This window comes from Brassica napus, chromosome C5 (genome assembly GCF_020379485.1).
Source record: "Brassica napus cultivar Da-Ae chromosome C5, Da-Ae, whole genome shotgun sequence".
NCBI classification, from domain to species: domain Eukaryota; kingdom Viridiplantae; phylum Streptophyta; class Magnoliopsida; order Brassicales; family Brassicaceae; genus Brassica; species Brassica napus.
Window position 1 is genome coordinate 36,431,738 of NC_063448.1, and position 27,117 is coordinate 36,458,854.

At 33.2% G+C, this 27,117-nt stretch overlaps 3 protein-coding genes, 1 long non-coding RNA gene and 2 pseudogenes across 8 annotated transcripts; 3 read left to right on the forward strand and 3 right to left on the reverse strand.

The window, feature by feature from the left end:
- Nucleotides 1-219: 219 nt before the first annotated feature.
- Nucleotides 220-753, reverse strand: LOC125587982. The gene is made up of 2 exons (XR_007324376.1): nt 532-753; nt 220-428 (listed from the first exon to the last, which is right to left on the reverse strand). It is a non-coding gene; the product is annotated as an uncharacterized LOC125587982 (long non-coding RNA).
- Nucleotides 754-1,122: 369 nt separating this feature from the next.
- Nucleotides 1,123-4,497, forward strand: LOC111208064 (annotated as a pseudogene).
- A 663-nt stretch (nt 4,498-5,160) lies between these two features.
- Nucleotides 5,161-6,962, forward strand: LOC106377728 (annotated as a pseudogene).
- A 933-nt stretch (nt 6,963-7,895) lies between these two features.
- LOC106379173 (B3 domain-containing protein REM9-like) lies at nt 7,896-10,157 on the reverse strand. 2 transcript variants are annotated; one of them, XM_013819180.3, is made up of 4 exons: nt 9,126-10,157; nt 8,616-8,678; nt 8,220-8,502; nt 7,896-8,145 (listed from the first exon to the last, which is right to left on the reverse strand). In XM_013819180.3, the coding sequence occupies exons 2-4, from the start codon at nt 8,676-8,678 to the stop codon at nt 8,114-8,116; spliced, it is 378 nt and encodes a 125-aa protein (XP_013674634.1). In that variant the 5' UTR covers nt 9,126-10,157; the 3' UTR covers nt 7,896-8,113. The 2 variants fall into 2 exon arrangements, with proteins under 2 accessions (XP_013674634.1, XP_022561374.1); XM_022705653.2 differs by having other exon boundaries at nt 8,220-8,529; nt 9,126-10,156.
- A 330-nt stretch (nt 10,158-10,487) lies between these two features.
- On the forward strand, nt 10,488-14,076 carry LOC106443766 (glutathione S-transferase T3-like). Of its 4 annotated transcripts, XM_048756563.1 has the most exons (4): nt 10,488-11,632; nt 11,898-12,453; nt 12,536-12,592; nt 13,729-14,068. In XM_048756563.1, exons 2-4 carry the CDS (start codon nt 11,908-11,910, stop codon nt 13,753-13,755), a joined length of 630 nt encoding a protein of 209 aa, XP_048612520.1. In that variant the 5' UTR covers nt 10,488-11,632; nt 11,898-11,907; the 3' UTR covers nt 13,756-14,068. The 4 variants fall into 4 exon arrangements, with proteins under 4 accessions (XP_048612520.1, XP_048612518.1, XP_048612519.1 ...); XM_048756561.1 differs by having other exon boundaries at nt 12,536-14,074; XM_048756562.1 differs by having other exon boundaries at nt 10,488-12,453; nt 12,536-14,076.
- Nucleotides 14,077-15,815: 1,739 nt separating this feature from the next.
- LOC106379176 (ribose-phosphate pyrophosphokinase 2, chloroplastic) lies at nt 15,816-18,435 on the reverse strand. Its single transcript, XM_013819184.3, has 8 exons — nt 17,982-18,435; nt 17,514-17,696; nt 17,189-17,437; nt 16,961-17,104; nt 16,584-16,751; nt 16,439-16,508; nt 16,289-16,370; nt 15,816-16,209 (listed from the first exon to the last, which is right to left on the reverse strand). The coding sequence occupies exons 1-8, from the start codon at nt 18,123-18,125 to the stop codon at nt 16,029-16,031; spliced, it is 1,221 nt and encodes a 406-aa protein (XP_013674638.1). The 5' UTR covers nt 18,126-18,435; the 3' UTR covers nt 15,816-16,028.
- Between the last annotated feature and the right edge of the window lie 8,682 nt (nt 18,436-27,117).

Below are 27,117 nucleotides of genomic sequence, written 5' to 3' on the forward strand. Positions count from 1 at the left end.
TGATCAGTATTGAAATCTGTAATGTAAATATAATTTTAAATTTTAGATTTGATGTTTTGGTATCGGAGAATAACATATTGGACAAACCTTAAAATAAGATTGATTTTAAAGACGACAAAAACCAACTTTAGTTATTCAATTTTAATATGTTCCCTCAAACATCTTTTTATTTTCTCTACCCAAATGGAAATTACAAAAATGTTTATATATATCTTATAGTGACACTTTACTATATTTTATTATTGAATTTAATAAGTTATAAAAAAAAACTGTTGTTTGACGTGTACACATATGAGGACGGGTATGTTAATGTTGATGTTACATTCCTAAGTTTCCACTGTTGATGTTACATTCCTTTTGTTCTAAACACTAACCAACTTTTGACGTGTACACGTATGACTGTAGTTGGTACTTCAGGTTCCATGTACCTGTTAGAAATTTAGAGCAATTGCAATCATCACATGTAACATCTAGCTACAAATAGAATGCTTGTAAGGACTAATTCGAACAGATTAAGGAAGTGAACCTTACCAGCGTGTCGAGACATACGATGTATATGGTGGACTCGAATTGACCTCTCGCCAGGCCAAGATCAGTGATCCTAATGACATCGTTAGAGGCTAATAAATTTTCTGCAGGAACAAAATATCCCTGTTAGGGATCGCGCTAGGCGCTAGTCGGGCGGTCGGGTTGGGCCTAGCGCCTAAAGAGAAAATCGGGGATTAATCGGAAATTATGCGGAGCGGAATTTTTAGATGGTTTACTATGTTATAAAACATGTTAATCTTTAATTGTGTATAACATTAATACATTTTCATGTTTAAGATTGTATAAAACACACAAATAGAATATATAAACTTAATATAGTGTAATTTTCATCAAAATTATGAATATAAATGATATTTATAAAATTTTAGATCAAATAAATAAATAAAAATATTATTAAAAATAAAAAAAAATAAATAAAAAAAATAAAAAAAAAAATAAAAAAAATAGATTAGGCGGCCGCCTAGGCGGCTAGGCGGTCATTTAGGCGGCTAGGCGGTCATTTAGGCGGTCTAGGCGGAAAAAAATCGGATATCCGATTTTTTAAACCGATTTGGTATAAATCGGGGCGGAAAAATGACGCGTAACGCCTAGGCGGCCGAGTTTTAGAACAGGGCAAAATATACGCATGATTCATTGATAGAATATTTAACTATGACTGCTAAAAAACCTAGAAACTGAATCAAAAATACCCATCACACGTGTGTACATGGCCTTAGATCACTGTGGAAGCATCCATGCTAATTCAGGCAAGAGAGCCTAGAAAGATTTGAAAGCACCAATTTCGGACATCAGATTCCGCAAGAAGATTAATAAGAAACGAAACCTTTCACTTCACTCGGATTAATACATTCTTTCAAAGAGATATACGTACTTATTGTTCATTAATTTAAATTGAAACCTGTCCATGAAAACTTTAGTACCCTAAATTCAAGGTACAAAAAGTATAAAAGAATTGATCTCTCGTAAAAACAACTTAAAACTTCACCAGTCAGTTTATTGACAGCTAGTTAAACATTCCCAAAAGTTCCATCACCAATATATTTTAACAAAATTATACTCAACTTTATAGATAATTTAACTGAAAAAGATATTTTAATATATTTGTAAAGGTATCTAATATTAAGAAAGTGCGGTTTTCATGGGGTTTCTCGAAAACCTGGGAGTAAAAGGAATATTCATGATACAATATTGCAGAAGTTCCTAAACCAACATGAGTTTTTTATATGGGGAAAACTGATGTATGAGGAAAACTGTAGCAAAACTTCTGGAGCTCGATACCTGTTGCAAATAACAGAATCAGTTATATACACCAATAAGTTTATATATTCCCCTCTGCCAAAACAATATCAAATAAACCAATCACTTTGTCAACGTGTAGACACATATTCAGTCAGTGTAAGGAGTCAGATGATTAGATGCAACTTCGCCAGCTAGTCCAAAGATACGTTTGGCTTGTATTAGCTTTACTAAGTTTGACACTGATACGCTTGGCATTTACCAGAATGGTAGCACATAAAGTGATATGATATTGCAGTCATACATTCTGTAAGTGAACTGACTGATTCCCAATTGCAGCTAGCTTCAGGGCCCTTAAGCTTTTTCAGAAATGACTACATGACGTTAATGAGAAGCCAACCGGAGATCATGGGCCCATATATATTTTCCCTCAAAGAATAGGACCCTGCAGGAGGGTTTGCGATTCCAATCATGGGAAAGATATGCTCACCTCTCATTATGAGACCGATAACTCCCATCTGAGCACATGTTACAATCTTAGCTAGAAGGCTGAACAACTTCACAATCCTAATTAGAAGGCAAGCCCAGAATAAATATATAAACCGTGGACACTAACCATGATTGGAACCACTAACATCAACACTGGAAGAGCACCTGCCGGACTAAAAATCAGAGAGAAAAACTTTAGAGTTATACATTTTTAGGGGATTAAGGTTTAGAAGATGAGTTTTCAGAGGATGAAAGCGAACCTTTTATACGCGAATGTCACCGACTAACAGATGATAAGCTCACATTGAAGGCAAGATCGTGGGTCTTCCTTGTGGCGGAGCTCACCGAAGTTTCCCGTCGCAGCGCTCGCGTCTTCCTCCACGGCGTCGGGCGCGAAGGCCTCATGCTGAAAGCCTTCGCGATGCGTCCCTTCCACCTCGGCCTCTCCTCTCACTTAGCCTCCGACGTGACCACGCCTCCGACCTCATCTCCCGATCTCCTCATCGCCTCAGCCGGTCCCGGAGGATCTCCACCGTCGATGCGATTTGCTCCATCGCGAAATCGTGCGGTGCTAAAGCTGTGCTCATCACCGCGCAGCCAGAGAGAGGTTCTTGTGTGAAGCACGCGACGGATGCGTGTTATGTCCCGCGCAGACGATGGCGAGTGACGGCGGAGGTGCGGCTGAGAAGGGAGAGGGGCCGTTGTTGCCGACGTAAATTGTACGGGGATGAGTAGGGAGTAGGGCTTCTGGTAATGGGCTGGATTATCAAATTGTCAATCCAAAACAGAACAAAACCCAAAGAATCCATCATTTAAATGAAACGATACGTTTTAGTAATATGACACGTGTCAACTCATTAGGCAGTTACTTATCTAGCTAGCATCCCATATGTGGCGCAAGGAAAAAAGATAAAATCTTCATTTATATAAATAGATAATAAAAAACATAATTTAATATGCTGATTACCAACATGAATATTAAAGTTATCTAATTTAAAAAAAAATTATTCAATTTAAAAATTTGTATAAAAATGTTAATATCAAAATTAATTTGATAGGTATATATTTATATATATATTCGTTATAAAGTATAAAGGTTTTATGACAGAGAGGAGGAAGGCTTAATTTAGTTTAGGTTTAGGTTTAGGTTTTTTTTTTTTAGTCTGGTTTATTAACTGAATGTGTAATGGTAACACAATAAATTATTTCTATTATTTTTAAACAATTTTTTTATTAGTAATTAGATTTTTATTTGTAATTGGGTTAACATTTTATTTATTTAGTTTAATTTATAAATTTATTTTATTTTAAAATTTGGAATTCATCTATGAATATTCTTTTTAAACAGTTATGTATTAGATATGATTTATTTCGTAGCTATTTTAGCCACAAATATTCTTGACATAATGTGGTATATTTTAGCCACAAATGAATCTTGCCTTCTCGGTCACACGATTATAACCGATTTGAAATGGCTACAAAAGTATAGCTATGATTTTTTCGTGACTTTTCGTGGCTATTATCACTAAATTTAACCTATAGCCATGAAACAAATCGTGGCTCTAGCCGATTATTTTACTAGTGTTGAAACTTTGAGTTTCGAGGATGTTCTTCTTTGGCTCAAAGATGGATCTTTATGTTTCGGTGTTTATTAACATTGTATCCTATTCATAGGTTTGTTTTGAACTTTCTTTCTAGAGGTAAGCAATAGCGGACCTAGGATTATATTTTAGGGGTGTCACTAATTGGGTTTGGCCCAGCTTAAAATTAAAATGAAGATGAAATTTTTAAAAGAGGTGCAAAATGAATGGTCGAAGTCAGGTTGCACAATTAAAAGTGGGTCAGATGGGGAAGAAACAAACCAACTGAGCCACAAAATTTTCACTACTAGCTAACAAACTTGCTAAAGTATATTTTTAACCTTTTGACCCACACCTTTGTTCAAGGTGGGTCCGCCTCTGGAGGTAAGGATGTTACCTAAATTACGATGATTCTCCTTAGTTATGTTAGTGGTGGATCGTGATGCCGATCTGTTGATAGCTTTCAGCGCATTAACTTCCATTTGTTCTGTATCAGCTGATTTAGTAAGTTTATGGATGATTTTAGCCTTTTGTTTCTCAATTTTTTGTATATTTAGTTATTCTCAATTTTATTAATTCATCAAAATATGTTATTAATTCATCAAAGTGTTTATTAATTCATCAAAATAACATATTTAGTCATTCAAAATAACATATTTTGTATATTTAGTTATAAGAAAAATTTTCAATTTGAAAACATATATACTGGAACTATATAAAAAAATATTTTTTTTTAATTTATTTGTATTAATATATCCAGGGTATTAAGGTCTTTTACCTATTAAATGAAACATTTTGGTCATTTTTTTTTAGGATCTATTTTTTGTGATAAAAACTTGAAAATAGTCTATTTAGGAGAATTGTCCGATTATAAATGTCATAAAAAAGTTATTCTCAATTTTGTTAATTCGTGTACACAAGTATCTGGATAGTGATTAAAAATAAATAAATAATTCAAATGATAAGAAGTGTGCCCATTTTTTAAAATGAATATTTTTTAATCTAAAACGTTTTCTTGTAGTGTGCTTCAGTCAACAAATTCTTTTTGTTTATTCGGCTTTTATGTTTCAAGATATCTTGATTTTATAGTAATCGCCCTAAGTGGATTTATAGAGTCCATGCTTAACGATACTTTTTTGCGTCGTGATGAAAATTTCATATAAATATTTTTTTTTTATAAATATGTATAATTTGGTTTTTGGTGTAAAAGCATTAATTAAATCTTAATCAAACCATCGAGAGCTTTCACCAAAATCTTGATTTTATGGTACACTTTTTTTTAATGAGGGGGGGGGGGGGGGGCGGTTGGAATTAGATAACCAGTTCTAATAGAGTCACAATGGTTAAGTGTTGGATCTGAAATTCAAACCGGTTTGATTACACAAAAACAGGTTTTGGAAAACGCCTTCCCTTATCACCGGTACATATGTGCCCTAGCCCCTAGGAGGATATACATCAGAGTCTCCGCCAAGACTTTTTCTTATAATTGGTATTCATGCAGCGATCATGATGAATTCCATGCCGACTGATCTCATTCTCGAGATATTCTCCAGATTGCCTGCAAAATCAGTAGCCGTATGTTGTTGCGTGTCGAAGCTATGGGCGTCAATACTGAACAGTCAAGACTTCAGAGAGTTGTTCCTGACTAGGTCCTCGTCTCGTCCACGTCTCTTATTCGCCATTCAAGGATTATATAACAACTGGAGATTCTTCTCGTCCCCTCATCCTCATTATTCATCAGATAAGTCGTCTCACGTAGTTACCGCCGATTCTTATATGAAGTATTTGGAAGACATGCGACGGTACTTTTGCAGCTACGCCTCTGGTTTGATGTGTTTCCGTCAATCTAGGTGGATCTGCAAGGAAACGGAATTGTATATAGTGCATGTGATATGTAACCCTAGCACAGGACAATATGATTTATTACCTAAACTGATACTAAATTTTTGTGGTGACTGGACAAGCTTTTTAGGGTTTGATCCCGTTGACAGGCAATTCAAGGTAATGTTCACTGATTATAATGTTCAGAGAATTATAACGTTAGGAACTGGAGAACTGAGATGGAGAAATATCCAATGCTCTTTACCCCATCAAGCTCAGAATGAAGGGATATGCATCAATGGGATTTTGTATTACTCGGGTTTTACAGGTGATTCATGGCCGCATTCTCGAATACTAGTTTGTTTGATTGTTCGGTCTGAGATATTCAACTTCATTGAAGAAGAAGACGTAATAGAATGCTTTAATGGGGTTTTGATAAACTATAAGGGTATAAATTAGGTGGTGTTAAAACAAATTATGCTGGCTATACCCTTCAGTTACGTATGTGGGTTCTAGAAGATGTGGAGAAACAGAAACGGTCGGAATATGTCTACAATTTGCCGAAGAATGAATTCGTTGGAGGCAATGTTTCTGTTGTTGGAATGACCGCGAGAGGTGAGATTGTTTTGATATCGGACTATACGTATCTAGTGTTGTATGTTCTCTACTTCAATCCCGAAAGTAACACTCTCCAAAGTGTTACAATCCAAGGTTTGTGTAACTTCAGAATCAATGACGTTAAAGTCTTTGTAGACTATGCCGATGCTTATGCATGTGGCAGTGTCTTCGAATGTGTGTTTTGATAATCTTCCCAAAGCTTGGTGGTATGTGTCCCTACTCCCTCGACTAGTTTATTTATTGTCTATGTACTAGTTATATGAAACAAAATCATGATTTGTCTCCGTATCTGACATGATGTCTGGTTTGGTTTAATGTAGGCTAATATACATGTTAATTGGTATGGGCGTGGGTCTGTTTTGTTCTCTCCTCCACATTGTAGTACAACCAACCATAGAACGTTTTCGGCTCTGCTCAGCTCACAGATGGAGGAAGCTTCTCTGGTCCTGGTTTGAAATGTTTACTTGTTTCCAGGTTCTGTACTCATTTTCTTGTCAATCTCTTATGAAACTGTGCTTGTTGGAAGCATGAGTGATTCGATTTTTATTATTATTATTATTATTTTGAGGATTTAAACTTGGGAAACAGAGTATTTTTGTGTAAAATGACTAGGATAGCACTAAAAAAGTTTTTGTCACAAATATAGCCTCTAAAAGTAAAAATGACCAAAATAGCACCTAATGTTTTATCAAAAGAGATAAATATACACTTATATTCCAATGGTAAATTAATTTAGACATTAGGGTTTAGAATTAAGGGGTGGGGTTTAGGATTTAGGATTTAGTGTTTAGGGTTTAGGGTTTAGAGTTTAGAGTTTAGGATTTAGGGTTTAGAGTTTAGGGGTGGGGTTTAGGGTTTAGAGTTTAGGGGTGGGGTTTAGGGTTTAGGATTTAGGGTTTAGGGTTTAGGATTTAGGGTTTAGAGTTGGGGAGTGGGGTTTTGGGATATGATTTCAAATTTTGAAAAATAAAAAAAATTTAATTTTTTCAAAAGATAAAATGCTATTTTGGTCATTTTAGTTTTTGAGGGCTATTTTTGTGACATAAACTTAGAAAGATGTTATTTTGGAGATTTGCCCAATCTTAAACGTAGATATGTTAAATGACAACTCTTAGAGCATGTGCAATGGTGAGACCAACCCATGAATCCTTAGCATTTTTATAATTTTTCTTTTTCTTTTTGGTTGTTGTTTGAATAGTTAAGGATTCGAATCAAAATTGCTCGTCCAATGGTGTTACCGAAGATGGAGTCCTTAGGAATAATTTTTTTCTTTTTAAATTGAAATTGAAATTTTATTAATTGCATGATTAAAAATAAAGATACAAAAAAAGAGAAGTTTAAAAATGTATAAGTTTAAAAACTATAAGTTTTACAATGTCAATTTTTTTTAAAAAAATTTATAAGCTATAAGGTAAAGAATTTCTATTAGTTTTTCTTATCTTATGTATAAGTTTATCTTCTTAAAACTATAAGTTTCATTTAGTATGGTTTCTATAAGTGTGATAGAAGTTTAAAAATATCTACGTTTGATACAAGTTTAAAAATGTTTACAAGCCAAATTCAAGCCAAATTCAAGTTTAACACAGTAGCCTTAGCCGAAAATAACATAAGAGAAGCATATAAGATAAGAAACAAGATTACACTTGTGGCAACTTCGAGTTGTAGCAACAAGATTTTACAGTAGTACCAAAAGGAAAGAAAAGGAAACAAGTTCTGATAGAGACGAAACAAACCGAAAGAGATAACTAGCAAGAGAGGAAACAAGTTTGATAGAGAGGAAACACAGCAAAAGAGATATCTATTTCCGGTCACAATCACTCCTAAATCATCCGTGAGCTAGAAGCAATGTGAGCTGCAGAACAAGACAAAAGAAGTTAAAGCAGAAGCAATGTAGTAAAAGAGGAAACAAGTTTGATTGAAACTTACTAATCTCATTGTCATCAGCATCACCCGCGTCGGCTTCTTCCTTGTTGATGTCAGGATCTGTATACTGAATCTCACAACAGCTAGGACCAAAAGGAGTGACATGAAACACCATGTCTCCTTCGTGTTTGAAGATGACAATGTCACCGATTCGAAGGTCATGTGCTGTGGCGAAATCTTTCCAACCTCCGGTGAGTCTCATGCCTTCTTGTATCACTTCCCAAATTTTATCTGAAGCGTCCGATCTTAGTTTCCATGTTTTCTGGTTCGTCTTCCTTTCTATGTGCTTTGAGAAGAAGCCAAGTGGTATTGTCTGCAAGAAAAGGCAAAGTTAATCAAACAAGAAATACATCTAATCAATAAACGAATGTAAACAAATAGAGAGAGTGAGGTTCTTACGATGCCACTGTGGAAACCAGGAAGCAGAGGCTTTAAGAAATGAGGTTCATGTGGATTCGCCATCTGCAAACAAGAAACGAATGTAAACAATATCAACAATGAGTTTCCAAGCAAACTAAATCAGAGTAAAGGGATAAAAGAACAAACGAGAAGATTATCAAATCAATTAAAAACCCGAGTAAGAACAAAGGACAACAAATCATCACCAAAGATTATCAAATCAGAGGGATCGAGTTAAGAACAAACGAAAACACTTGAGCAGAAAACACAAAACTCTAACTACAAACGACTTAAACCCCAAATCGTTTGAAACCAAAATGCTTTTCAAACCCTAACTACAAACGACCTAAACCCCAAATCGATTAAAAACCCAGTTTTTCGAAAACCTAATTTCAAACGTAAATGACCCCAAATCGATTGAAAACACAAAACCGAACACTAAATTGACAGGAAAACAACATCGAACCTAATCTAAATCCCTAAATCAGCAAGAGAAGGGTTCCATTTTACCTTCGTAGCGGGACGGTTCCAATTCGCCTTTCCTCGAGAGCTTTTTTTTTTCTCCGCTTCGATCGAAAATGATTTTTTTTTTGGTATACGAAAGACGAAAGCCGACCAACGAATCACCCGCTGCCACGTCTCTAAGGATCAAATCCTTTAAATCCTTATGTAAGGATTAATCCTTAGCTTATTTAGCTCAAATAATATTATTATAATCCCAAAAGCATATGATTATGCGCTAAGGACCATCAACGATCTCCCGTTGCAGCTGCTCTTAAGAGAGACGTTGGCCTCGAATGCAAATTTACAGCAACACCAATGTGCCCGAGATGTTGCAATCCAGTTAAAAAACGGAACCAAAGACAAACTTCACTTTTGACAATATGCACGTGTTTAATTCTTTGGTCTAAAGACAAACCAAATACAGAGTTCCTTAAGAGTTCCACACGATCCAAGTTTCACTTTGCATTGTTTCCAACCAACACATCTTCACAAACCTTGTTTTGCGTGTGTGTGTCCCTACTGGTGTTGTAATATGCAGGTTCACTTGTTAATAGTTATCGGCATGTCTATGTTTTTTTCTGCTCTTTTCATCATAAAAACGAGAAAAACGACGCCCTCAAGACTCGCACAACCATGTGAAGAAAAGGAGGACCGATGCACCAACGCCACTAATTTTAATTTCCTGTATATTTGGTTCGTGCGGAGCTATTACAAGAACTGTTTTAGTTATCCATCTTCGATAGCTTAGGCATTGATTGGTAAACCATTAGCATTAGCATTAGCATTATGCTCTACATTATCCTATCAACAATTGTTAGAAAAACATTTAGAGAAGCAACTACTAAATGCTAATGTTCTCCAAATGCTCTATGGCAAATGCTTTCATATGAAGCTTTTAGGAGAGCATTTGCATTTATAATTTATAAAATTAAGGAAAATATATAATTAATTCATTTATTTTATTTAATAATATCATAAAATTATTTTTATATCCAGAAAATAAAATTTTGATTCTAAAATTAATTTACAATAAAAATACTTTTTTTAAAAAAAAGTAGTTTTTCACATTTAAAATATAAAATTTAATTCATATAATTTTATTTTATATAATTTAAATTATTTTAAATGTGAAATATTATTTTGTAAAATAGATATTTTAATTATAAAATTTATTTTAAAATAATATTTTTCGATATAAACATAATTTTTAAATTATTAAATAAAATAAATTAATTATATATATTTTTCATTTTATATGTTACTATATTTATATATATATATATATATATATTAGAAATATATTCATTAAAATAAATATATTATATATTATATACTAATTTTATAATAATTTTAAATCGCATACTCATACTGCTATACCAATCATCATATTAAACAGTTTAGCAAAAGCATACAATTCCTGCAGCATACTGCTTCTATATCATACTACTACTGCTAATGCTAACGCTTTACCAATCAAGGCCTAATTTCTCTACCTGCTTTTACGGGCTAGTTTTCCGATTTTTCTGCATCTTCCAGAGTTAAAAGGGCTAACAACCATAGCAGGATATTAGAGATACTAACAACTGTTTCTCAATATAAATCGTGTACCAAGTGCGGAAACTGTAATCAAAACTCCACAATTTGTTATACTTATTGAAAATTTCTAAGCTAATAAATGAAAATAAAAAGGTACAACTCAGACAAGTGACAAAAGTTTGGTTTGGGGTAGAGAGACAATCAAAACATACTTAGGGGAGTGTATTGGACTAAAAGTTTTAGGAGATTTGGGTTTTTTTTGTAAAATCCACTGTTATTTAACTACTGATTCTTTAAATTTTTTCCAAATCATGTGTTATTGAATATGGAATTTATGTGAAATCATTAAAACCCACTTGAAATCCATTGTTATTCAACTATCAATTATAAAAATTGTTTTGAGTTCAAAAAAAAAAAAAAAAAACTATCAATTATAAAAAATTTATCAAATCTAGTGTTATTCAAAACTAAACATTATTTTGTAAGAGAACTTTGTAAAAGGATATTAGAATACTTTGCTTTCTTTTTTAGTTGAAAATAGTTTATACGAAATACACACCCCCATATATTTGGAGAAATTTTCATAATTATAAAAGAAAAAACATTATAGAAAAACACGTGCAAAAGAATAACAGTTTCTTCATTCTCCAGTCTTAGACCATCCGCAACGGCAGTTTTAGGACAATCCTTAGGAGTTAATCCTTAAGTTTAATTAATATAATATTAGCAAAAAGGGGAAATAAACTAAGGAATGGTCCGTAATTAAGGATCAAATTGGGGTGATCCTTAGTGACGTGGCACACGCATTTGGTGCGTTGAGTGAAGGGTCTCGCGTCTTCTTTTCATTTATTCTCACCACGAAAAAAAAAAAACAGAGGAGGCGACAAAGGCGATTCTGCTCTCGAAGGTGAAGAACACTAATCGAAGGGTTCTCGACGATAAAGAGGTTAATCGAAGGGTTGTCGGTGCAATCGAAGGTAAATCGAAAGGTTCTCTCGTTGATTTATTGATTTACGCTAGGTATAAAGTTGTGTTCCTCGCAAATTAGGGTTCGGATTTGGGGTTCGAAAACGGTTTTTGTTTGAATCGAATCGTGGATTATTTTTTTTTCAAATTATTGGTTTCAAAATGATAAGGGTTTAAATCGATTGGGGGATATTATAGTTTTTGGTAAGGGTCTGAAAATGCATTAACGCCTTTGTTTGCTTTCAATCGATAACGCCTTCGTTTCTCTGCTTTCAGGTAAAGAAAAATGGGTCGTTATAGCTACAGCCAGCCTTCATCTTCAGAGGAGTACGATGTAGATATAACTTCGCTTCTTCAAGCGGAGGCTGATCTATACTCCGACGATGCTGACAGTAGGCAGAACATACCGGAGCCGGTTGAGTACCCTCCTCAACCTGAGAGTGATGATGGAATCCCCGCTACCTGCTACTGTGGTAGTGAGGCAGTTGTTAAAACTTCTTACACAAGCAAAGATCCAGGGAGAAGGTACTTCAGTTGTTCGAACACGGATGATGGAGACTGCCATGTGTGGAAATGGTGGGATGTGGCGGTCATGGAGGAGTTGCGTGACCAGCAGAGACAACTTAGGGAGCTTAAGGATCAAGCTTATGAGAGTGACGAGAAGCTGGTTAAGGTTGAGAAGTTTGTGGGGGAGTTAACTAAGAAGAAAACCGGGATTGCAAATGGCTATCCATTGCTTGTTTGTGTGTTGGTTAGTGTAGCATTCCTAATATGTATGGTGGTCATGTTCAAGTGGGTTGCAGAGAAGGACAACGTCGTAACAGAGAGCCTGGTTAGTGTCGTTCCTTCTTCATCTTATTTTTGTTCATATTTCCTTGAAAAAATTTAGACTCTTTTGTCTCATGTCTGTTCAGGAAGAGCTTCAGGAAGAGGTTCAGAGGATGAAAATGCGACTGTCTGACCTTTACAAGGTAATGTACAAACAACTTCCAACCTTCATATATGAGATGTAATCAAAATGCTTGAATATATGTCATTGCATACTAGTAATTAAAAGTCATGTTGTAGCTATAAATGCATACTAAACCACCATTTAATTGACCGTAACTGCATTTTGCAAAGAACCACTTCATTAAATTATAGCTAGCTGTTTTGATAAGACTGTTTTCTACTAGGAGTAATTGTAGAATCCCCTATTTAATCCTACTGGTTAGTCGCTGTAGAATCACAATTACTTATTCCCAAATGGCAACTTCCTCTAGTTTTATTAACCTTTTAGCGAGTCAAGACTCAGTTGAGCTTGAGTCTTTAGAAACTCCCATCTTTAGTTCTCAATCTCCGCAAGAGTCAACTGTGAAAGAGAGAAGAAAGTGGACTGTCAAAGAGGATTTAGTCCTCGTTGGTGCTTGGCTCAACACCAGCAAGGATGCAATTGTAAGTAACGAACAAAAAGGTCTTGCCTTTTGGAAGAGGATTTTATATTACTACAACAACAGTCCTGTCCTGGTTGGGACAGTGCCAAGAGAACTAGGCCAATGCAAGCAAAGATGGGCTCGGATCAACGAATTGGTGTGTAAGTTTTCTGGCTGCTACGACTTGGCCCTGAGAGAGCAGAGAAGCGGCCAGAATGAGAACGATGTGATGAAGGCTGCATTGGAGATCTTCAGCAGTGACCATCACATGAAGTTCAACTTGGAACACGCGTGGAGGGAGCTTAGACATGACGTCAAATGGTGCTCCACCTTTCTGGAGAAGGACAAGGATAAGCGGAAAAGTATGGATTCTCCACTGCCAGTACCAGAGCCAGAAGCTAGACCGGTAGGGGTTAAGGCTGCTAAGGCCGCAGGTAAGAGGAAGAAAACTGGAAAAGAAGAAGAACTAACCAAGATAGAAGGCTTGTTGGCGACGAAAAAGGAAATCTCTAAGCATAGTTTGTTACAGAGTTTGCTAGAAAAGCCCGAGCCACTCTCTGAGATGGAAGCAGCACTGAAAAATAAACTGTTGGCTGAAATATTGTCGTGAATTATGGTTTGTTAGCTTTAGTGATGTTTGCATTAGAAGATTGATTTACTTAACTTACTTACTCATGTCATTTTCTTTGTTTCAGGTGAAGAGCAAGACATGTTCCAGTTGAAGACAACAGATGATGTCTCTTCCAAGTTTTACGTTTCTGAATGTCACGGGTAGTCTTGAATCAAGTCAGAACCAAAATATTTGGAACAAGTTTGGTAATGATTAAAATGTTTAATTATTGTATGTTTCTATTTTGTCTTTTAATAAATAAAATTTTTTATCTTTATTGTTTTAAAATTTAATTTTTTTTTGGCTAAGGATTCCAAAACGGATAACACCATTGGACCAAGATTTAGGTTTAAAGTCCTTAACTATTTAAAAAAAAAAAAAATATTAAACTAAGGCTAAGGACTCCAATGGTGGGTAACACCATTGGAGGTGCTCTTATCCCCATTCCCCTCTCAATCGATCCTTAAAACAACTTCGTGCAAAATGCAATTTTGTTTCGAGTTTTGATTACATCTTCTCCTTTCTTGTTCTGGGTCAGTTTATATGCTAAAACATTATTTAAAAATTGTTCCCCTTATCGTCTCTTCATCAATGGGGAAATGAAAGTGAGAAGATAGAAACAAGGGGTCAAAGAGGGATGATTTCACTGATTTTCTTGAGATTTCAATGATTAATTGACATATAATACGTAGTTAATGTGTCTGTTCTAATTCTGGAAATGGTTTATGTTGATGAAGCATATATAGTAGAATTTGCATAACCACTAATCAAACATTGTTGTTTGTAAGAAACCGCACATGTTCATGACGAACGGTTCTAGACGAGATCTTGCCTTGTATAGACAATTCCACAGCTTCACCCCATCACAGCCACCAACGAGCCAAGTGGTGGGTATGTTCTAAGCTAAGCAACAATGCCATTAAAACTCTTGAGAACACACGTAAGTTCATGAGAAAACAAGTGAGAATCTTGGTAAAGTTGACAAGCTCATTGTTAACACTTAACAGTCAGTTCTATGTCAAAGTTACGACGGAAGAGTCGAAACTCGAGACTATCCGTGGTTTCTCTTGTTTCCCAATTTAATTCACTCAAGTACTCTGAAATTTTAGAAAAGGATCATGCCAAATCCCCAATATTTTGGCACTAGATTAAGACCCGCACCTTGCGCGGGATAAAAATTATATATATAAATTATTTTATGTATTATATGTTTTTACATATTATGAAATAATAAATATATATTAAATAATTAAAAGTCAGTAACTATTACATATATAATAAAATTGGTGCGAACGTATAAATTAATTTTATTAATACAAACAATTTTTTTAAAAAATTTGATACGATATGTAATTAAATTTAAATGATATTAACATACATAGTATATTTTTAATATTAATGTCTATTTTTTTTAATGGTGTTTTCTACTCATATGTTTTTTTTTATCATGTGTATCTTTAATAGCAAAAACTTTAAATTACTGATAACAAAATTTTCATTGTGGGACTAATAATTTTAGTAATTGATAATTTAAAAAAATTTATCAATGTTAGTTCAAAACTTTTATCAAAAAAATTATTCAAAGTAAATTTTGAAACTAAAATATTTATTTATTCAATATGGTTTATAGTTTAATTTAGAATGATATATATATATATATATTTTAAATCTTAATGATTAATTAAATTAGACTTTTACTTATATGATTTTGTAATCATTTGTATTTTGTCATAACAAAAATTTTAAACCATGGATCGCAAAATTTGAATGTGAGACTTTTAACAATTTTAGTAATCTATAGTCATTTTTTAAAATTCAAAATATAAAATATACAGAAAAATCTAAATTTTTATAATATGGTTATTTTGTTTTTTTAAGTTATTTTAATAGTTTTAAATTAAACAAATTTGATAGAAGATACATTTTTTTTATCAGATCTTTTTTATTCAAAATCATTAATTGTCATATATATTTTACCCACATTAGGCAATTCCGTAATCTTTATTTAAGGAAATAATAATTGACATTAATAATGAATTTATGGTTAGTTTAATAAAAAGTTTATTATATAATTAGATGGACCAATAAATTTATTATATAATTAGATGGACCAACTTATTTCTCTAGTAATTCTAAGAATCATCCTAGTGATGACATGTGGCTACAAAAATAAGTTGTAATGTTTCACAAATAATATATAGGGGATTTTTATTTTTAAAGCCCACCAAAATCATCTAAACATCTTCAAAACCCACTTAAAATCCCACCAAACCTAAAAATCCCAAAACCTCTTCAAACACTCTGTTCAATACACCCTCCTTAGGGTGTAGAAACTGTGAATAGAAGAAAGAACCCCATCCTAAAACCTTAAACACCAAGGAAGCATCAAAGAAAAATGCTACTAACGGAGCTATCATCATGGACACGCCAAATGGTCTCACCCAGAAGATTAGCCACCGACAATATCGTTAGCTGCGGGAAGTAATTCTTCTCCGCTACCGGTAATGTATTCGTCACTATCACTTCTTGCAGCAAACCGCTCGATAACCGCTCTATCGCAGGCGGACTGTAAGAAAAAAAAACTCTAATCACATGTGTTCTCACATACACAAGAAGAAGAAAAAATGGTGAATTCGAGAGCTCACCTGAAAACCGCGTGCGTGCAGCAAGCGTAAACCTCACGAGCACCCTCCTCGTGCAAAAGAGCTGCTCCTTTCACAATGGTTCCTGCATACAAAACAAAGTGGTACTTGGTAATGTTGTTTCGGTCTGGGAATCATCTCTTGGTAACTAACCAGCGGTATCAATCATGTCATCCACCATTACTGCCACTTTGCCTTTAACATCACCTATTAGGTTCATGACCTGTGTGGAAGAGTGAGTCACGTGTGAAAAAACTTGCGTGCAGGAACGAGTCATTAGAAAGTTTAGAAGTTTGACCTCAGCAACATTGTGGCCGTGACGTCTTTTATCAACAATGGCAAGGGGAGCATCGGATAATTTCTTGGCAAAAGCACGTGCCCTAGCAACTCCACCAACATCAGGAGAAACCACTACCAAATCCTTTGATGAAATTGACTTGCTAGCAAGATAATCTAGTATCACAGGCTGAAACGTAAAATCACAGAAATTAAAAGAGCTATAATGATTAAAAACATAAAATACAAAGAAGCGTTTGTCCTTTGATCTAAATAAGAGTTTAAAAGCAGAAGAAAAAAAGTTTGATTTATGAAAATTTATAAGATATAACGGAAAGAAGTCCGGCTAGTAAAACGGAGACGGCTGATATGTCAAGAAGTTTGAAGGTACACACACACCTGGCAATAGACATGATCCACAGGTATGTCAAAATAACCCATGGACTGTCCTGAATGAAGATCACACGCAAGAACCCGATCCACACCTGCCTCCGTTATAAGGTTTGCAACCAGTTTGGCAGCAATGGATTCACGCCCTTGTGTCTAGAATATACAATAAGTTTTAAAATTGCTTTGCTTGAAACCTCATTTTGCCAAAAAAAAAAGGGAGAGATTAATTGTTGGTACCTTTCTATCAGCTCTTGCGTATCCAAAATAGGGAATCACAGCAGTAACTTTCTTAGCGGAAGCTCTTCGGCAAGCATCCACCATGATCAACAGCTCCATGAGATTCTCATTAGTCGGAGTGCAAGTAGGCTGCACCAAGAAGACATCGCAGCCTCTAACACTCTCTTTGAGCTGAACGTAGACCTCCCCATCAGCAAACCTCTTGATGCTAATCTTGCCAAGCTCCAAGCCCATATACCAAGCAATTTCCTTCACAAGAGAGAGAGAGAGAGAGAGTTAGCAAAAGTATAAGAAGAAGAAGAAGAATGACGAGGAAAAAACAAACCTGAGAAAGTGCTGGATTTGCAGTACCAGAGAAGAGCTTGAGCTTTGTGTTGGCTCTTCTACTACTCACTGGTTTCTCCAACCGGGAAGAAGAATCAAGGTACTTTGGAAGTGTCGTCCCGTTGATGATTGGAATGCTAGCGTTCCCGTTGCCAAGAGTCAGTGCTTTCGGCAAATTGCATTTCTGGCAAAAAAATAAAAATAAAAAAAAATGTTTAACCAAAGATTAACATAGTTACTAACTTCCACCGTTACATTCATGGATAGATAAACAAACAAACATAAGAAGTTAGAACATAAATGCACTGCTAATAGGATACGCTCATCTCCACAGACCAAATCAGATATCAAACAAAAGATTTTTTTGAATTCATTATCAAAATACTATAGCATCCAAAACAGTCTATAATACATACGTGTTTACGTACGTAATGTGTGTGATTGAATTAGAAGATACAAGACTGCTCACCGCCGAATTGGAAACGCAGATTCGGGAGCCAGACTCAATGGTGGTGAATGAAATCGAGGAGCGGGAGATGAGAGACGAAGACGAGGAGGCAAGGTGCGACGGAACCTTAACGCCGGGAGGAGAAGTCAGAGCTAGCGACGCCATTCGTTATTATTAATACGTCTACAGAGCCTCCAATTATACGTCGGGGAAGGGAATCTACGCAGTATCAGATTCTCGCCGTAGAGACGAAAAACTGATTCGTCGAAGAAGGTGCTGGTCTCCGAGAATCGGACGGTGCGGCGAAAGCTATTTTCACTTTCTCGGAGAAACTGTGTCGTTTTACTCGTCTCTACTCTGCGGGTGGGTTCTCAGCTTACGTATCAAGTGGGGACTTACCATGGTTAACCCGAAGTTCTTAGAGTAGGTTCTTATCAGAAGTTAAAAAACGGTTTCTTAACTTTTAACTAAGAAAACTAAGAACCGGTTCACCGGTTCTTAAAATCCTTATTTAAGAACCGGTTCTTATCTTTTTTAGTTAAAAGTTAAGAAACAGTCTCATCCTAAGAACCCGGGTTAATCATGCTCTTAGATTCTTAGAACATGATTAACCTGGGGGATAAACTTAAAAAATTTATATATACATAAAACTATGTATATGATTTATATTTATTTTCAAATATTATGATGTAAAATATTTTTGGCTTACCTAATATAGAATCTTTTTAGATAATGATGATTATCAAATTAATAAAATTCATTTATAATTCATGGGTAATTACATATTAGTAAATCTAATCTAATTATTTATTAAGAATAATAAAGACTTTAAATGCTCTATTTTTTTTTACGTGAGAGAAAAAAAAAATACTTCATAAATAGTAGTATAAATGTTTTTGAATTCTTTGCCAACTTTTTCAGAAATTATCACAATGATTGATTTTAGTTGTCCTAAAAAAATTATCTTAAACTATAAATGATTCATTTTATGTTATGTGATATATATATATATATATATATATATATATATATAAAATAGAACGAGTTTAATATTACTAAACCAAATATAATATAAACATATATATATAATATTTTAATATTATTAAAGTAAATAAAATATAAATTTAGCTATCTTATTATCGTTATAATTTTTAAATTATTATAAATATATGATAAATTATCAGCTAAATCACTAACACTATCTATCAAGATTAATAATTGAGCATAAAATATAACTAACTTAAAGAAATGGAAAGCATGACAAATAACTAGGTGTTTTACCGCACATGCGAGCATGATCGTTTTACTAATAATTAGTAATATATGTATTATGATATAAACATCATGATAACTTATTATTTATATTCTTAATCATTTTAGTTCTCTTCGATTTTTATTTTGATCTACGTATTCTTAACGCAAAGGAAAGCTATAAAACTATGAGACCATAAGAGCATAATTACATATCAAATATTCCACCCAATAAAGTAATGTAAGAATGTGAACTTTTGGTCTCTCTTAATCTACATTGTATTTTTGAACCATAAACATGAATTAACTTACCAAAAAAACATTAAACACACAAAATCCAAATACGAACAAAATAAATAAAAAGTAAATAAAAACTAAAGTTCGATGATAATTTTGAAGACCTAAAAAAAAACGAATTGAAATAATGACAATATTTCATTGGTTTACTTGATCAATATATACATTGACTTATCTTAATATTTCATAAGTTTACTTTTAATAAAAGAAACAATAGATAATGATAGTTTTATTATTAAAGTTAATTTATGGTTAATTGTATAATGATAAATCTAATTATTCATTATAAATATATTTACTTTTGGCCGTTTTAGAAACTAAACCATTAAAGACATGTTCATAACATGATTACATAGGCAATTCTCTAAATTTAATATCAAAGCATATTTTTCTTATAGATTAAACAGTAATAAAACATACACGTGAAATAACTACTGAAATAATTCAGAGTACCTAATTCATAATACCTAATTCTAAATTCTAAATTCCATGTAACAAAACCGATTTGATCCTAGTATTTCAGACTCAAAGAAAGAAGAAAAACATAGAACTCCAACTATAAAAAACAAATATCAAAAGTACATAAATATAGATGTCAAAAACTATAATCGAGACAACTTGGAATGAATGAGAAAATTGAAACTATAGAGTTTAAAACATCTTACATCATATGAAAATAAGAATTGGTCCTAAATTTTTTAAATAATTATAATTGTAATTCCAATTAGAAAGTCTGAAATAGTTATGTTATTTAAATTAATAAATTAATGATTTAAGCTAAAAACTAATAAAAATCGTGTGAAAGTTAAAATAATTATAATCATAATTCCAATTAGAAATTTCGAAATATTTATATTATTTATATTAATAATTTAATTAGAAATCAAAATATTTATATTATTTAAATTAATAAATTGATGATTTAATCTAAAAACTAATAAGAATATGAAAAATAAGCAAAATTAGCTAAAATCATGGAGAATGTGACAAATCAGTAAAATCACTTCATAAATAATGGTATGACAAAATATTTATATTATTTAAATTCATAAATTAATGATTTAATCTAAAAACTAATAAGAATATGACAAATAAGCAAAATTAGGTAAAATTATGGAGAATGTGACAAATCAACAAAATCACTTCATAAATAATAGTATAGATAACTTAGAAAATTTGTTATCTTTTTATTTGTTTTTTTAATCAACATCCTATAATAAAACATCAAACGTGTTTTATAACTAGCATATATCTATCTATATATATAAAATAGACTTTTCTCTCTTCTTATGACATGTGGAAGGGGGTTTGTTGACATGTTTCTTTTTTTTTGTCTTTTTACATTTTTGATCCTTCTTCTTTTAGATTATTGCAATTTGGCTCGCTATTTTCTAATAATGCACTATCTAATCTTTCTCACACTAACCATCATCATTTGAAGTTTGATAATCTATTTTATTGTTCAAAAAATTGCTAAACGAATAAAGAAATAACTAAAAAGTATTTTAAATACTTAATTAATTCACAGCTACAAATAACATAAACTTTCGCTATTTTATTATTTTTTACTATTTCCTATTATTTCATTTACAACTATAAATTTATCTTAATATTAACAAAAATAAAATAGAACACACAATCTAAACATAATTAATTCCATAATCACAGAGAAAAAAAATGCCAAAGTAACACTAACTCAATAAAGGTCCAGAGCTCAAAGGCGATCAAGAACGAAAACTAACTTACCTCAATTTATTATAGAGTGTCTTGACCAGAACAATCAAAAGTCAGAAAAATGTACAAAGATAATCTTGAGATACATCAATCCCTCGAACACAAAAGAACGTGATCAAGGACCAATGCAAAGAACCGAGAAAGCGGGTTAGAGGAAGAATAATCAACAGAAGGCCAAAATCACCACGAAGCAGGAAGAGACATACATAACGAACGATAAGCACAACCACTAGCAAAGAAGTAAGAAACACCTCACAAACTAAACAAGCACAAACAAGACGCCTATGCCGGTGAAAAACCACAAAGCTCTGGATAGAAGGGATCAAAGCTCCAAGAGGCTAATACCGCACACTTATACTAAGGGAAGCAAGGGCATAAGAGAACAACCTGAGTGAGGGAGAACGGAAGCCAACCCCTGAAAAACCAGAGCCCAGACTTGAGACCATAAATAATCTTCCAAATCTACAGAGCATACTCAGAGGAGAATACTATCCAAACCTTGAGTGGCAAACATGGCGAAAGGGAGAGTCATAGAGACGCAAGCAACGATGAAAGGTGCAACGAGATGAGGGAACATAGATGGAAGGGAAGACAAAACGAAATCATCAAATCGTGGAGCCGTCCTCGAGCTATTGAAGTCAGATCACCAAAAACCATATATTGAAAACCAAGACGAGAAGGGACTATCGATGGTATGCCAACGACGAGGAAAACAACTTCAAAGACGACTAAACTCTGACCCAACCCAAGGAGATGCAGTTCCTAACATGAGCCGAAAAAAAGAAGAAGAGGAGAAAAAGGTGAGGAAGAACAAGAGCACATATGTGAGTCTTTTTCGGTGATGGTGAGAATCACAACACACCGAAAAGGTAAACGGAATGCATAGATGGTGACGGCTCAATGTAAAAATAAAGGGAGAGAGCACAAAACATCTTTAAAAAGTAATGTAAATCTTCAAATAATTGGAAAAAATATTAATTTTTACCCTGAAACTATTAGCCTTAGAATCAACAATAGTCTTAATGCAAAATTATTGAAATTCAATATCCATTATATCACAATCTCACTCCACCACTAATAAGTACTATTATACCCACAACAACACACTATTAAAAAAAAACACATAATATGTTAGCATATCACCTATTACTACATAACATAATAAAAATACCAAATAATGCTCTTAGCAAATAAAAACGATCACATAATTAGTTAACTATATCATCCGAAAAATAATAATTAACAACAATAAAATAATATTTCGCGCGAAGCGCGGACATACCCCTAGTAATGAATAAATTATAGGGTGTTTTGGTAAATCTAAGAGGAGGGGTGTTCAATCTGAATTTCGGTTTTGTTTCTGTTCGTTTTTTTTTGGTTTTTCGGTATTTAAGTTTATAAAAAATAGTTACCATTTTAAAACCATATCTATTTTGGTTTGGTTCGATTTATATACCGCCGGTTTTATGTTTATTCGGTTTTATACGAAAATCCATAAATATATTTATCTTTTATAACATTTTGTAAATTTTACTTTAGATGGTTGGATATCGGCTTTAATAAAACATGAATATATTTCCTTTTTTAAATAGACTATTTTTCTTTTCATTTTTACTAATTAAAATAATTAGTAAACATATTAAGTTAATAATAATAATTATAATAATAATAATTTTTAAAAAATAAAAATAGAAAAATTAATAATCCATAATATTATTAAATAACTAAATATTAGTACATATATTTTTCAACGAAAAAGTAAAAATTATGGTTTGTTTAATTGATAAAAATAAAAATAAATGAATTTTAACTTAAAACAAAATATTAAATTACTAAATCAATATTTTAAGTACGAAGATCATATCAATAAAAATAAATTATACATATGTTATTAATTATGCTATATAATTTACATACAAATATACTACTATACTTTAATATAATCGGTTTACTCGGTTTATTCCGTTTGATCGGTTTATGTACCAAACCATATTTATATACCACAGTTTTTTAAAAATAACATATGTTTGGTATATTCGGTATTACCAAATCTAAACCATTTTTTCTATTTCGGCTTGGTTTTAATTGTTTAACTCCGTTAATTTCTTCATGAGTTACTTACAAGTCTTTCTATCTTCTTCTAAACTACCAGACATGATCTTGTTTTGACACGTGAAGATAGAAAGACTTGTAAGTAACTCATGAAGAAATTAACGGAGTTAAACATATGTACTTGTATCTCGGAGATCACTAGTTGGCATTAGTCGGAAATGCTCAACTGGCCCCTGGAGATTGATTGTGGTCCTATTGAGGAATCTGAATAAAAATACACCACATATATGATAAACTCAATCGCTTGGTAGAAAAAAAAAGAACCATTATTGCAATATAAGAGATTTAGTTAATACCATGGTGGTTATGTCAGATTACCGCAGCGCATGAAGCTGTGTGATTTCCATGTTTTCAAGTAACTGAGTTACTGTGTTTAGATGATCCCCACTGTATTGACAAATGAAACTTGGCTCAGAACACTGAAGATGCAAAGATCAGGTGGACGCTCTGATACAGAGACAAGTACAACAACGAATGGAGCAGAGTCTACGACAATGAGTGCACATGCGGATGAACAAGACGAAGTGAAAATCGAGACTTGAAGAAAGGATTTCTGACCAAGTTAGAGTTAATTCGAAGACATGTTGGAGGGCAAGCATGAAGAGATTCACCTTGGAGAAGGGAGATCTCATGATGGGAAGTTCCTTAAAGGCTTTGTATGAGTTTTAGGGAACTTACCATATTTGGGTAGTTAGTAAATATTTGGTAGATAGGCTAGGTTAACCGACTTGACTATTATGTATTTATAGTCTATTACGACCTATGTATTAGGGTTATCACCGAAATTGTATTCTTAGCATAGGAGTTAATTTCATAAACTTGTAAGCGAGTGAAAGCACTAAGGATTAAGAGGAGAGGTTCTAGAGGTTTTGTATTCGACCTTAGGACGTGTGAGGCTAGAGCAACAAGTCAAGGGTGTCTTGTTCTTGTTGAGGTTTTGTTTAAAGAGAGACTTGTAAGTTTGCTTTAAAAGAATACTAGTAATACACATATCTTTGTAGAAATATTCTCTGGTGTACTTTGTGCTTTACGTTTGTGCCTTAGTTCTTACATTTACAAACACCACCACAGCCATAAGAATATTGCTAGTCTTCATAGTTAAAGACTTAAAGGTAATAATTCTTTGCCTGATGCATCTCAAAAGAGATCAAACCTGTTCAATCCGCTTTCTATGTATGGGCATCCAGCGATGAAATCACTTGAGGAAGCAGCGCCAACGCCTTTAAAAGGGGAAATACATAAGAAACCAGTCATCATCTATGTTATTGAAATGCTCCACCATAAGATATACATACTTGTCCAGTTGCCTTAGTTAAAGAAGCTTTGGCCAGAAGATTCTTTGGGAGCTTTGCCAACTGAGCATGCGCAGAGTAATACAAAGATAAACGTAATAAAACGTGTTAGATGCTTCTTTATTTTCAGTGTTTAAGGGGCTGTTTGTTTCACCATTTGTCATCTCCATCTAGATGATTCATTTGTATGATCTATTTAGATGATCCATTCAGATTTTTGTGACTGTTTGTTTGTCCATGCAAATAGCTCATCTAGATGAATCATCTAAATGAATCTTATCTTTGTTTCTTTATTTTCATTTCCATATAAATGAGTTTAGTAAACAAATTATCAAAAATACTCTTGTGTTGATTTAACCATATATTTGATATTAATTTTAACTATATTATATTTAATTATTTAATCTAATATATTTACATTAGAATTATTTCAAAATTAACGAGTTTTTTTTGCGGTTTTGGGAGGGAAAACAAGATTTTTTGGTTTTAGCGGGAAAACGCACTTTTCGATTTTGGCCAGAAAACGAGATTTTGCGATTTAGGCGGTAAAAAGCATTTTTGCGGTTTTGGCGGGAAAAAACGTTTTTGCGGTTTTGGCGGGAAAACGAGATTTTCGATTTTGGCTGGAAAACGAGATTTTGCGATTTTGACTGGAAAACGCGTTTTTGCGGTTTTGGCGGGAAAACAAGATTTTCGGTTTTGGCGGGAAAACATGATTTTTCGGTTTTGGCAGGAAAACGAGATTTTCCAATTTTGGCGGGAAAATGCATTTTGGAGTTTTGACGTGAAAAATTAGTTTTTAGGTTTTCACAGGAAAACGCGTTTTTGTGGTTTTGTCAGTTTTCGTGTGTGACAAAATGATATTATGTTTAGGTTTGTAATTTGTGAATTACATTTAGGGCATAATAGACATTATACCATTTTGAATGAACCTTTTCCATTCAAATGATCCAAATTGGTTCAGCTGGATGGACTTTAAAATTAAGCTTAAATTTCTGAAAGTCATTCGGATGATCCATCTGGATGAGTTGCACTTTTAGTGCCTAAACAAACAAAACTCTCATCTTCATCCAGATGGCTCATCCGGATGGAGAAACAAACATGCCCTAACAGTAGCATGATACACCCCGCACGAGCTACATCATCGTAGCTATGGAAGCATGAGTTAAGCGTTTCAAGAGTATACCTTAGCAGAAGATGATTGACGAATCAGATGGAGAAGGTTAGCAGTAGAATTCACAGCTTGTGAGATCTGACCGGCGACGACTGCTTCCGCCGTTCGATCACCTCCACCGTTTCCAGATGCCGTCGCCATATCTGCTTTCGCCTGTTCTATTATTTTTTTAAAAATGAGAAACTCTAGGTGTCAACTTGTAAATAATATAAATCATCATTGATCCCCGCTACTTTTTATTTATCTCATATGTTTCCCAATAAGTGTTTCTACTAATTTGGCACCCATATCAAACCGGAACTGGGCTGCTATATTCGGTACATGTAAACCGAACCGCATCAATGGCGTTTTTCTATCAATAGCATCTCTGTTTAGTATTCAAAGAAGAATGAAAACTTGAATGCAGACATTACTGCACTCTTCAACATCTTCTATTTGTATAACCTAGGGTTGGGCAAATAAACCGAACCCAATCCGTTAAAAATGAATCCGAACAAATTACTTATTTTATTAACCTACGCTTTTGAGTTTTAGTTACTTAAGAATATACCGATAAAAATATACATAATATTTTATCATTCTAGTATATGTAAACTATGTATAAACTAAAAAAATGTTTGTTTTATTAAATGATAAACCCGAAAACTTATAATAAATAGTTCAAATCTCTCATTCTTACAATTATAATGGCTAGATAGAGTATTAGGAAGAAACAAATATTAGACGAATGATCAAATCTCTCAACAAATTCAAAAGGAGGCGACTGGAATTTTGTCATGATATTTTATTAAAAGATTTTAAGAATAAAAATCAAGACTAAATTATTTAATCTATATATATATATATTGCTTCCAATATTAAAAATTACATTGATTTGAAGAAGTGCATTTTTGGAATTGTCAGGATTAAATAACATATTAGAAACCATCTATTTAAAAAATAATTTGTATACATAAAAATATATATATTAGAGTAAGAACATAAATCAAAATCAATAATTTTTGTTAATTGACAATCATGTATTTGGTAAGTAAATCAAAACAACCAGGAAAACATTTTGGTATTTTATATTCCTCTCCACCAGATATCTCTAATTTCCTTTTTTAATTTCTTCCCACTTCTGAGTGGACTTTCTTTACCGGCAATCACAGCCACAATGTTTCTGCTTTGCCCTTTTGGAAATTTATTAATTTTGGAAGCTCCCAGTATTGATAATCTTCTCCAGCTCTGGTTCTTTCCTTAAAACAGAGGGCGAATTGATTTTGTTTCCTTACGAATTCTCCTTTTTCCAAGCTTT

Coding starts and splice junctions, on each gene's coding strand:
- LOC106379173 (XM_022705653.2), bottom strand. CDS start 8,678: ATGGCGAATCCACATGAACCTCATTTCTTAAAGCCTCTGCTTCCTGGT. Junction 8,530..8,615: donor CTGGTTTCCACAGTGGCATC/GTAAGAACCTCA, acceptor CTTTTCTTGCAG/ACAATACCACTTGGCTTCTT. Junction 8,146..8,219: donor TGCTGATGACAATGAGATTA/GTAAGTTTCAAT, acceptor CTTGTTCTGCAG/CTCACATTGCTTCTAGCTCA.
- LOC106443766 (XM_048756560.1), top strand. CDS start 12,867: ATGGCAACTTCCTCTAGTTTTATTAACCTTTTAGCGAGTCAAGACTCA.
- LOC106379176 (XM_013819184.3), bottom strand. CDS start 18,125: ATGGCGTCGCTAGCTCTGACTTCTCCTCCCGGCGTTAAGGTTCCGTCG. Junction 17,105..17,188: donor ACGCAAGAGCTGATAGAAAG/GTACCAACAATT, acceptor TGTATATTCTAG/ACACAAGGGCGTGAATCCAT. Junction 16,752..16,960: donor TGGATCATGTCTATTGCCAG/GTGTGTGTGTAC, acceptor TTTACGTTTCAG/CCTGTGATACTAGATTATCT.